Raw genomic sequence first — 12297 nt, forward strand, 5'->3', positions numbered from 1 at the left:
AGTTTTTATTTGGTCAGTGAACCACGGAAGGCCTAATCTGCTCTGGACAACTCTTTCAGACCATCATCAACCGAGAAGTTGCCAGTGGACATGGGTCAAGGGAATTTCTGCATCCGGGAGTTCCTGATACCCATGAAGGTCCAGGCCCAGCACCTGCTTATCCCTTCTACCTGATGAAATGGGAAACCAAAAACCAAGGACAAACTACACACCTCTGGAAGCAGGCCCCTATGCTCTCCCTGGCTCCTACAGACGGAGCCAGTACTTGCCAAATGCTTGTTGTTGAAAGAGACAGAAAGACAACAATAACAATCACTGTCACCAATTGTAGGATTCAGGTTCACTGGCAAGGGGAAGCTGAGAGAACGAGCTGCCTGGAGAGATAGGGCTGGGTGACCACTTCACACAGATGGCTTGGAAGAGACTAACTAAAACCCAAGAGCTACCACCAATGTTCCTTCCAAATCTGAGTTCATTATTTTGATTTTGTCTATTATTGTTTTTTTTCAACATTTACAACATCCAGAAAAATGGCTCCGATGCTTCAGAATGAAGTGAGTGGGGTGAGGTGCAATTACCACACATGGCCACACAGTGGCACACAGGACATGCCATTATTCCAGAGAGAGGGTCTACTTGGGAAATCCTCCCTCCCCCCACACCTACTCTTCTCTCCCCACTTTGGTAGACAGGTCCCCACCAAAAAAGTCTCAGCTCCTAGGGAGTTTCCGGCCTGCCCCTCACCTTAAGCAGAAAAGTCACAATTCCTAACATGAGAGAGGCTGATTATTCCATCTGCCTCGACTCTAATGGAGATGTGGATTTAATCAATGACCTCAAAATACCCTCTCAATTTTTAAAAAACATTGGTATCTTTCTAACTAATGATTATTTTAAACATGTTTAAGCATGGGCACAATAATGATGCATTCTCGTTTGATTTAACAATAATTAAATTGCTTTATTTTTAACATTGAACAATGCTAATTTCTAAAATATTTTTAACTCTAACATTTTTTGGAAGCATCTTCAGAATAAGGAGTAGATCTAGATTTCAAGGGTACAGAAAACTCCCATCTACCAATACAACTCAGTGCTTTTTTTTTTTTTTTAACAAGCATTTATTTAGTACCTACTATGGACCAGGAATACTTTACCTTTACTATCTCATTTGATCTTTATAAAAACTATATAAAAGGGGCAGTTAGATGGTGTAGTGGATAGAACACTAGCTCTGAAGTCAGGAGGACCTGAGTTCAAATCTAGCCTAAGATACTTAACAATTCCTACCCATGTGACCCCAGGCAAGTCACTTAACCCCAATTGTCTCACACACACGCAAAAAAAGCCAGCTATACCTTCTGGGGCAGCCAGATGGCACAGTGAATGGCCTTGAGCTTGGCAAGCACTGGGTCTTGAAGTCAAGAACACTAGTTTAAATGTGACCTCAGACATTAAATACTTAATAACTGTGTGATCCTGGACAAGTCATTTAACCCCAATTGCCTTGCAAAAAAGAAAAAGAAAAGGGGGGAGGAATCCTGGGAGATAGGTACTGTTATTATCCCTCTTTTACAGTTGGAGAAACTGAGGTAGCCAAATGTTAGAGAACTTGTTCAAAGTCAAATAACTGCTACGTGACTGAGGTGGGATTTGAACTAAGGTTGACCCAGCAATCTATCCACTGGGCCACCTAGGTGAAGAGTGAAGTGACTCTACCACAATCAAACTCCCAGTGTGTGTCAGTGTTAACATTTAAACACAGGTGTCCCTGGCCCCGAGACCAGCTTACCATGTACAACAGCAATCCCACTACATCAGACAGCATAACAAACACTTCACAGAATACTTAAGAGACTGCCTTAAGTAATCAGCACTTTAATGCCAAAGAAAAGCAAGTTAATCATAACTGATATTTGTAAAATACCTTGAGGACTGCAAAATGCTTACAGATAGCATCATTATGTTATGGGAGCTCCACCACAGCCAGGGGAATTAATTATGCCCATTTTCCATACAGGTATATTGAAGCTCATAAATGTTAAGTGATTACCCACAGCCATATATTAAGTGTCAGATGTGAGACCTGGCTCCAGCTATATTAAGCATTCACCATGCCTTACTTAGAACTCTGGATAAATGACAGGCATTAGACAAAGCAGAGCCAAATATGATTTTCCATCTCAAAAAATGTTTAACATTTACAAAGTACAGTGTGTTTCTGACAAGCTTATGAATTCCTCACATTTTTGCTAGGGGTGTGATGGTGGGAAAGTCTCCTTCCTTCCCCGGGCCTCGGTTTTTTCATCTACAAAATGGGGGTAAGAGCAGAACGCCCGAGGTTTCTGCCCACTTCAGCTGGAGCAGCCCCAATGCTTATTTTACAAGCACGTAACTGCAGAAGCCCCTTTCCCAACTGCTTCCACCAGAGGGCGGCCGAGGAGAAGAAATAGACAGCCCACCCCACCAGAAGGGGACTTAACTGCCGGCAGTAACGGCCACGTCCCGGGTCTGGGCCGGTGCCATACGCACCCCCTCTGCCCGGTGTCCCCGCATTTCAGATCCTTTGCCATTCGCACGGCCGAGAAGATTAAATCTACAGACAGGACCCGGGGAAATGCCTGACCACGGGAGGAAAGAACCCGCGGCAGAAGGGAAAATCTAACCCCTGGGAAGCTGACTTTTGGTGTCCTCGCCCCGGGGGCGGCCTGGGGAAGCGTCTGGACCCGCTCTCAGAGTCAGATTTTTAAAAGGGTAAACTGCATAGGCAGACAGGGGAAATCACTTGTGAAATACAGCGCGTGCTCTCTCTCTCTCTGTATGTGTGTGTACTTTTTTAAAAAAACCAATTCATGATGAAGGATGTCCTGTCTCAGAAGGAACATTTCTAAAGACATCCAATAAAAATAACTTCTTTTACCCAAACACAGCATACAAATGAACAGGGCCAAATGTTGGTCTGCCTCCCTTTCCACAAGCAGACTGGCTGCAGGGGTGAGAAGGAAACAGATCTGGACAGAGCGGGGTTCACTCCTACCTCCAACACACACAAGTTCTAAAGCCAGAAGACCTGGATTCAAATCTCACTTTGGATTTTATTATCTGGGTGGTTTTGGATGAGTCACCTGGCTTCCCTCTACCTCATTGTCCCTACTTGTAAATAAAGGGTCTCCTTGCTTTAAATCCAGCACATGGATTACCACAGTTGGGAACATTCCATGAAAAACCGCTTTGGATGGGAAAGTGCCTTAGACCTATAAGTTGCCCCAGAGATGGACCAAGTCCCTGCTCACCTCATTTCTTTCTGCCTTACACAGTTGTGATCAGCCTGGCCTGAACCACAAGGTAACCAATTAAGATAGAAGGCCTCAAGTAAGAACCTTTCTAGAGTCCTAGGAATTAGAAAGAGCTGCCCTTGAACAAAAGCAAAACAAGAGAGTTCCCATAGCTACCAATCTAAGCACATGCAAAAATAGTCTCAATAAATTAATCAGTGAGAGATCTTGCGATGAAGAGGTAGCAAAGTTTGAATGAGTATCCATATACTTTGTAATAAAAACATTTGTTATTCCTATGGCACAATAAGACCTGAAGGATACTCTGTCACATCTGGAACCTCCAAGCATTCTCTGATCATCATCTTCAAGCAATCTGTCACTGTCAGAAGAAAATGGCCTGGAATATCTATGGCTCTGGAATGTTGGCCAGGAAGACCTGAGTTCAAACCCTACCTCCAATACTTAGAACTACATGACCCTGGATAAGTTACTTTATCAATTTTCCTGTACAAAGAGAGTGAATTGCCAAATTCGTGGCTAAACTCAAATATATATGGGTTTGCAAACCTTAAATTGCTCTATAAAACATCAGCTCTGTTAATAAGGATGGGAATGATGGTCTGAAGATTTGACCCAGTACAATGATTCCAATGCAGATGCTCTATGGGTCTCTGCTTTACAACTCACCTATGAGCTACAAAGATACAGAGTGGGAAAGGATAGTTCCACTAGACTCATTCTTCCTTGGAACAAAAGCCCAAATGTTTATCCAAATCAGAGAAGTATTTCAGAGGCCCCTTACCCAGGTATTTCTCCCAAATAGTCCCCTCAATTTGATTGTTTCTCATTTGATCACATATTTTTCTCACATTAGAATAATCAGAATAACAAGGGGATGAAAAATAAAAAATGGTCTAAATGAAGACAGATAGCAGAATATTTATGTGCTCATCAAAGGAATCTGTAGAACCTATCCCCTGGAGAAGTGGTGCAGACTAGATCTCAAGCACAGATTTAGAAGTGGAATGATCCAATCCTCCCATTTTACATATTGGGAAACTGAGGCCCAAAGGAGGTTAAGTGACTTTCCTAGGGATCATACAGTTCATAAGCATCAAAAGTAAGATTTAAAATCATGACCTCTGACTCCAGAGCCAATATTCTTTCCATTATGCCATAATGTTTCCCTAACAACAATAATAAGAATAATAAAACAACAATATCCGTTACCTACACATCATAGAAATGTTGTAAGGATATTATTTATATTTTTGATTGTACAAAATAACATACAAACAAATAACATACAAACAAAAATTGCATTTGATTGTATAAAATAACATACATTGGATCACAAAGGATAGCAATTATGCTGAAATATAATTATCCAAAAAAAAAAAAATGTTTTTTAGTTTCCCAGATCTAAGTTGAGATCCCTTGGTCTAAAACAGGGGTAGGGAAACTCCAGCCAGCAAACTAAAATCATTTGCATAATCAACCATAGGTGATGATGAGCCTAAGGCTGGGTAGAACAACAGCCTCCCAATGTTTGAGTTATGAAAGATGATAATTTTGTATGGCCCCAAATGATGTTATAAATAAAAATCCAAAAAGCTCTTGGCAGAAAAAAGGTTCCCCATCCTGACCTACAGGAAGGCCTCTAGGATGAGGAGATCTCTTTTACAAAGGATTTATTTTTTTTTTAATGAACAAAAGAAACATAGGATTAAGAAGCGACAGGCAGGTTGGGATCTGCATGGATAAAAGTGCTGGCTTGGAGGACATTGCAAATTCTTTGAAATAAAAACCAATGTTATTTCCACCTCACATAGATGACTTCCTAAACTAATAACATGGTGGAGGAAAGGGGTCACAGGACTTCCCACTTCAGATACTCCCTAGTTATGTGAGACTATGGGTAAGTCACAATCCTCCCTGTGATTCAGTTTCCTCATTTATAAAATGAGCGGGTTGGTCTGAGAGGTCTAATCTGGGATCCCATGATGATGCCATTCATCATAAAAGAATTCAGAAAGAAAACACAGCAACGATTAGAGGAGGGGACCTGGTGTAGGGAAGGCCAGAGTTTAATCACAACTGACTCCACAGAAGTAACATAATCCTGTTTCCTCAACTATAAAAGGAAGATCATGATACTTGTAACAGTTACAGCACAAGCTTGTTGTGAAGCGCAAATGAAACAAGAATCATAAAATACCCAGCCAACCTGACAAACTGTGTCCATTCTGCCTATGACTATGGTCTACCTGAGAACACAGGTCCTCTGACAGTCCCCTGGGTTACTATGGTCACTTTCCCTCTCCAGAGAGAAAGGCAGACAAGTCTCACCTGCTTCATTACACAAAGCCTTCAGGTCAGCCCCCACATAGCCGTGAGCACTGTTGGCAAGCTGAACCAACTCTGCCTCTTGAAGGCCATGAGGGACCCCTCGGAGCAGCTTCTGGAGGATGTCCAACCGGTCCTGAGCATTAGGGACCCCGATTTCAATCTCCTTGTCAAAGCGGCCTGGCCTTCGGAGGGCAGAATCCAAAGTATGAGGGCGGTTTGTAGCCCCAATAACCAAAACCCGTCCCTCACTTCCTTCCTAGAAAAAAAATGAGAAAAACATCAACTTTGTCTTCTTTTAAGAAGTAAATTTGTTCAGTCCCTCACCCTCCTCACATGTACTCTTTCCTGTCTTATTTCAAAGTTCTAGTATTAAGAGCTATTTCAATACTGCCTTCTGCCCTCTCTCCCCTCACCCCTCCCCCCATAGCTAACAGTAACCAAATCCTGTCATCTATGCCTACAAAATATTTGTTTCTCACATGTCCACTATTCCAGTTCATCCTAGCCCTCATCATCTTTAACCTAGATTATTTCAATAGTCCTCTAACTGCCCCCCAATCCTCTCCATCTTCCAATGCTTCCTTCAGACAACTGGAAAAATGATTTCCCTAAAGTATAAGTCTGACCATGTCACTTCCCTGCTCAAGAAATCCCAGTGGTTCCCTCTTGTCCCCATAATAGAGCACACACTCATTTATTTGACCTCGACAGTCCATAATCTGGTTCCAATTTACATTTCCTTCCTTCACCAACGCTACAATTCAGTTAAAGTGGCCTTCTTGCTTTTGCTCACCTATATTTCAACTCCAGACCTTTACAAAGATTATCTCCTAGGCATTAATTCCTGTCCTTTACTTCTTAGAATCCCCAGATTCCTTGGAAGCTCAGCACCAATTTTCCCCCTTAGATTAGGCCTTCATTGGTCTAGTCAGTTGCCATGCTTTCCCCCAGAAAATGGCCATATAGAATAGAAGCATGGATGGGACAGAGCTAGTCACAGAGCCAAGAGAACTCAAATTCAAAAGCTACTTCTGACTCTCGCTGTGTGATCTAGACAAGTCAATTAACTACTTGTTACCATAGGCATCTTTCCAAGACTCTATAAGCATCACAAATTTTCTCATTTGGCAGTTTCTCTACTTTCAAAATCACAGGTCCTATCCCAACCCCTCTAGAAAAATTATGTCTTTTTTTTTTTCTTCTGAAAGTCTCAGCTTCCTAGAGGCAAGGATGCTTTAATGTATTTTTCCAGGAACACAACCAGTGATCAGCATCTGACAGACTTACTAACTAGAAGCTTTTTAACTGGAGTAACTGTTTACAGATGTCTTGGACCAGACGGTCTCTGAGTTCCCTGTCTCCAAATAAGACTCATATGGAGACAGTGTCATACAGTGAGAAGAGCTCTGGCTTGAGGATCAAAAGATGTTGGTTCAAATACTGGTCCTGCTACTTAATGCCCAGGTGATCCTGAGCAGGTCACACAGCCCTCTCGGTCTCAATTTCCCCATCTGTGAAATGAAGCCATTAAATGCCCCTGAATAGCCCTTCTGAGTTCTAAATCTAGGATCCTGAGTAAAGACTTTCTTGAGGTTGGATAGGAAGTACTGGATGGAGACCTGGCCTTCGGGCCAGGAAGAGAGACCTTGGGGCAAGTGCCATCTCTGACATATTTCCCCATCTATAAAATGAGAGGTTAAGACTAGATGATCTCAACATTGCTATAGTTCTACAACAATGATCCTAAGACCACTTTAAAACCAAAAAGTTCCCTCTATGCCCTCCCACACATACATGCACACATGAACACATACGTGCACAAATGAGAGACAGACTCTCACAGACACATACACACAAACAATGAATCTGTTCCAAATCTGTTCTACTTACAGATCCAATACCGTCCATCAAAGTTAAGAGAGAAGCCACAACTCTCTTTTCAACCTCATTTTCAGATCCTTCTCTCTTTGGGCAAAGGGCATCCAGCTCATCAATAAAAATAATCGATGGCTGCCTAAAATGAAATAGGAAGCTTTGTTAGTCATCAACTCATAACATCCTTTCTTGGGGGGACAAGGAGAGGATAGGACAAAGAAAGTAACTACACATTAGGAAGAGGGAGGGATTGGTCAATATATCAAAGAACATCTCTAGCACAAAGATCTACAAAGATGGAGAAGGGTACCTCAAAGTGGCTTCAGCAAAGATCTGCCGTAGTCTTGCTTCCGAAGCACCATAAAATCTACAACAAAGAAAATCCATTCAAAGTCAAACTTTCCTTATTTTACAAACTGTCTTTTCTTCAAAATTCCAACAGGCATTTTATTTTTCCATCTACATATAAAGACAGTTTTCCTTTTTCTAAATATTTATTTAAAACTAAATACAAAATAAGAAAAAGCAAAATAGAAAAATATAGAAAAAGGAAATTTCTTTTTTAAATTGTCATGTGCCCAGCAGAACAACAAGCTAAGTTTTTTGGATAGAAAATCCTTGGGGGGAAAACATCTTTCTCAAAAATTTTCAAAATATTTCAGGTAACTTTTAAAAAAAATTTTTTCTGTGCTTATTTTTCCACATAAGGAAAGAAATAGGGATGGGACCAAGACCCATGACTTCATTCCTGAGTAGAGATATTCCCTCCACCAAGTTAGACTGGCATCTCCTCTGCAACTTACAGTCTTTGAGAGTCCAGAGCAATGAGATATTAAATGACTTGCCCATGGTGACACAGCTTTTATGATTCCACAGGGATGTGACCTCATTCCCTCCTGGCTCCAAGACCAGCTCTGTCTACTAGATCAAAATTCAACAGAACAATTGTCTGGAGGAAAACATTAGCAGATAGAAAGATAAGAAAAGGCCCTGGAGTAGGAAGACAGCATTTATGCTGAGTTTTCTAGGAAACTAGGGAGTCTTAAGAGATAAAGGTACATGACAGATGATGAGTACTAAGGATGGAATCAGGAGAAAAGAAGGTGTGAATGGAAAATAACTAGAAGATCAGTTTCTTTAAAGCAAATTCTAAATTGAGCATCAGTCAGTCAATAAGCATTTATAAAGCACATCCTATGTGTCAGTTATGTGCTTAGTGCTAGGAATACAAAGAAAGATCAAAGACAGGCCCTGCTTTCAAGAAGCTTATACACTAATGGAGGAGACAACAGGCAAACAAATATGTACAAATCAAACAGGAAAAATAGGAAATAATTAAGAGAGAAAAGACACCGGAATTAAGAGGGGTTAGGGAAGGCTTCCAGTAAGACATAGGATTGTAGAAGAAGCCAGGGAGATCAATAGTTGGAACAGAAGAAAGAGGATGTTCTAGGTATGGGGGATAGTTAGAGAGAATGCTTGGATCTGAGAAATAGATGGTCTTGGTGGAACAGCAAGAGACCATGGGGAGTAAGATGTACGAAGCCTGTGAAGGTGGGAGAGTCTAGGTTATGAAGGGTTCTGAATGTCAGAGCACAACATATTTGATACTAGAAACAAGAGAGAATCACTGGAGCCTGAGTTATTCTTCAAGTAAAAGGAAAAACAGGAGGTGGAGAGGGTTTGGGAGAAAGATAAGGACTTCAGTTTTGGACATACTGAGTTTAGGACATCTACTGAAATCCAGTTGGAGATACCTGAAAGGCAGCTGGAGATGAGGAACTGGAGGTCAGCAGAGAAACTGAGGCAAAAAGGTAGATGTGAGAATTATCAACATAGAAATGGTAATTAAATGCAGGAGAGATGAAATCACCAAATGAAGCTGTTGTTTGTCCTTTCTCCAAGAGGACCATGACATCAGAGGGGTGTTGCCATAATATGAAAGTAAATTGGATTTAAGTGAGGGAGAGCTGGGCAAGATCACCTGCCTCCCTTTTCCCTCCAGAGCCATCTGGGTGCAGTGGCCAAATTTAGATCAGGACAACTGGAGATATGAAGTGAAGTAGGACAGAGGGAAAAGAGAAGAAGGACCATAATAGAACCCTGAGGCACCTATGGTTAGAGACACAAGCTGGAAGAAGTTTCAGTGAGGGAGGAGAACCAGGAAAAGAGGGGGCTCAGTGCTGAGATTGCCTCAGTGACCCCTCACTGTAACTAAACGTGGGAAAAATAATAATTATTTAAGTTTTAAAATGACAAGTCAGTAAAAACATCAGCATTCTCAGAGTAATATTGTCATATCAAACACTTTTCTCAATAAAATCTCCTCTAAGAATCCAACAAAGGGATTCTTTTCCCCACAAATCTGGAGTTGTAAAGATTACTTTTCTTGGTGTGCTCTTTGATAATGAACTTACTTGCTTATGACTTCAGGGCCGTTGATGACGGAAAGGTAAGCTCCCACTTCATTAGCGATAGCCCTGGCAATCATAGTCTTCCCCGTCCCTGGAGGGCCATATAGTAGCACTCCTCTGGGAGGAGCAATACCTTTGGAAAGAGAGAATGAATTGGCCCAGTCCTTATCATGGAAACTTCACCAAAGGTTCCAATCTTTCAGAAAGACACAATTCCAAATCCCAGAGGTCAGAAAGGCCCAAGGGAGAGGCAGGCTATGGGGAGATAAGGACTGGCTACCCAGCAGTGAACGGTCATCACCCCCAGAATTTTCTCTCTTCTGACCCCAGGTAGCTACAGTATCACTTTGGCTAAAATGTGAGATACAAGCACAAGTCAGGGCTGAGGAACAAGAGGATATGGGAAAACCACCACCTTGCTCAAGTCCCTCAGAGCTCTCCAGTAGAGCCCCCTCTCCTCAGTAGGAGGCCCTAGCCAATCCTCCCCCTCAACTGTTAAGGCTTTCCCTTCTACAGTGACATGCCATCTGCCCCATCTGGATTTCATACATTTTATGTATATGTTATCTTCTCCACTGGAGAATAAAATCCTTGCTGGTCTTGCCTTTTATTGTATCCCCTATGTCCCACATACAGTCAGTGCTTAATAAATGCTTGCTGATTGATCACTCATCAGCTGACTATTTCACATTCTCTATTTAAGGCTGGATAATGAAAAAAAAAAAAAAAGAAAGGAGAAGTCAGCAGATTCCAAGCAAGGCCCAGAGTCCCACTTAGTCAAAGTAGACCTTTTTATACCTTTTACCCAGGACAATTTTCCTCACAGGGTCATCATCCAACAGTTTTGGATGATTTCAAGAGTTCAATTGAACGGTCCACCATTAAGACCCCTGGTGTGGCAGCCAGAAGTCTTGCCATTTGCTACTAGTGAGGGCCTAACTCTCTAGGATTCAGTGTACTTCTTTATAAAATGAGGGAGTAGAAGTAGATGTGTTGAGATATGGAACACGTGTTTCAGTTGTTGCCTCTGAAAAAATTCAGGACTCAGACCATCTCCAAATCAAGTAAAGGCATTTATCATTAGTTTATCATTAATCACACACCCAGAGTGGATTATGCTCCTTTAAAGTAGGTAGTAGCCAAGCAAAGCAAGACAAGGATATTTAGGGAATCTGATTCCATTATAAGATAATGTAGATTTTGAGGTTACAAGAGGTAACTTCTTGCTAAAACGAGGAAGTCCTAAAATCTTGATGGAATTGCACATGTAGTTACCCAGAATGCATACAGAAAAGCCCATAGAAAAGAGGGATTTGTGGGATTAATGTATAGCAATGATATTATAATTAGTCTGAGTTAAGCATAAATTCACCTAAAAGACAGCAAAGAAGGATAATGTATAAGCCCCATACCAGGGGAAACTTACTGAGGTTTGTGGTTGAATTTGATGCTACTTTCCTATTGGTTGATTTCTGTGGTATATCTAATATATCTCATGTGGTCACAGAGCATGCTAGGCTGTTTCCAGAGAGTGATTAAGGATTTCTGTGGGGTTTGGGTAGGAGACAAGTTTGGACTGGGAGCAACTGTCAGGCTGGGGCTAATGATCAGAATCCCATCAGATGATTTCCGTCTCTTTTTGAGCAACTAAATGATCTAATGGACAGACTCCCAGTTCAAACCCTGCCTTAAACATTAGCTGGGATGCTGGGCAAGTCAGTTTACTCATCTGTAAAATGGAAGTAATAACAGTACTTCCCTCCCTGCAATAAAAACCTTAAAGTGTTAAATAAATACTAAGTAAAACCTACAAACAGTTATTGTGACCTCTGTGGGTCTCAAGTTTCCTTATCTATAAAAGGAAAGGGTTAAACAAGAGGACCTTTGAGGCCCCCCCTACCTGTGGACCCTATGAGATTTGGATGGATTTTTTTTTTTTATTTACAGCAGATTTAACAGGATAAAGGGCCCCTCAGGTATTTCTAGCAGGCAGAACCCCAGCCCATGCTGAGGACTGACTAGCAGGGAGGAGCAGTCACTGATCCACAGCCCAGGAGATGTTCTCAACATCCCCAACCCCTCAGCAAAGAGGAGACAAGTAAACCATCAAATGAAATTTTTGTGGGGGTTTTAGTCTCTAATTGGTCTCCCTGCCCTGAGTCTTTCTTCTTCCCAAGTCATCCTTCACACAGCTGCCAAAGTGAATACTACTAAAATTCTACAGTTTTGATCATATCACTCTCCCTACTCAAGAAGCTACAGGGGCTCCTTGTTGCCTGTAGGAGAAAATAAAAACTGCCCTGTCCGGCATTTCTAGCCTTTTTCCTATCTTGTTCCAACCTCCCTTAGGAAAATGATGACCTATACCTCCCCTTTATGGA

At 41.6% G+C, this 12297-nt stretch overlaps 1 protein-coding gene across 2 annotated transcripts in view; it reads right to left on the minus strand.

Annotated features, from left to right (window-relative positions):
- SPATA5 (spermatogenesis associated 5) overlaps nucleotides 1-12297 on the minus strand; it is a 244693-nt gene that overhangs the window by 221913 nt on the left and 10483 nt on the right. For both annotated transcript variants that reach the window (XM_031941363.1, XM_031941362.1), the window contains exons 6-9: nucleotides 9920-10049; nucleotides 7813-7869; nucleotides 7518-7641; nucleotides 5628-5883 (exon numbers count right to left, since the gene is read on the minus strand). In XM_031941363.1, the coding sequence (XP_031797223.1) occupies nucleotides 5628-5883; nucleotides 7518-7641; nucleotides 7813-7869; nucleotides 9920-10049 (567 nt within the window). The remainder of the gene's footprint in view (nucleotides 1-5627; nucleotides 5884-7517; nucleotides 7642-7812; nucleotides 7870-9919; nucleotides 10050-12297) is intronic.

Source organism: Sarcophilus harrisii, chromosome 6 (assembly GCF_902635505.1).
Source record: "Sarcophilus harrisii chromosome 6, mSarHar1.11, whole genome shotgun sequence".
NCBI lineage: Eukaryota > Metazoa > Chordata > Mammalia > Dasyuromorphia > Dasyuridae > Sarcophilus > Sarcophilus harrisii.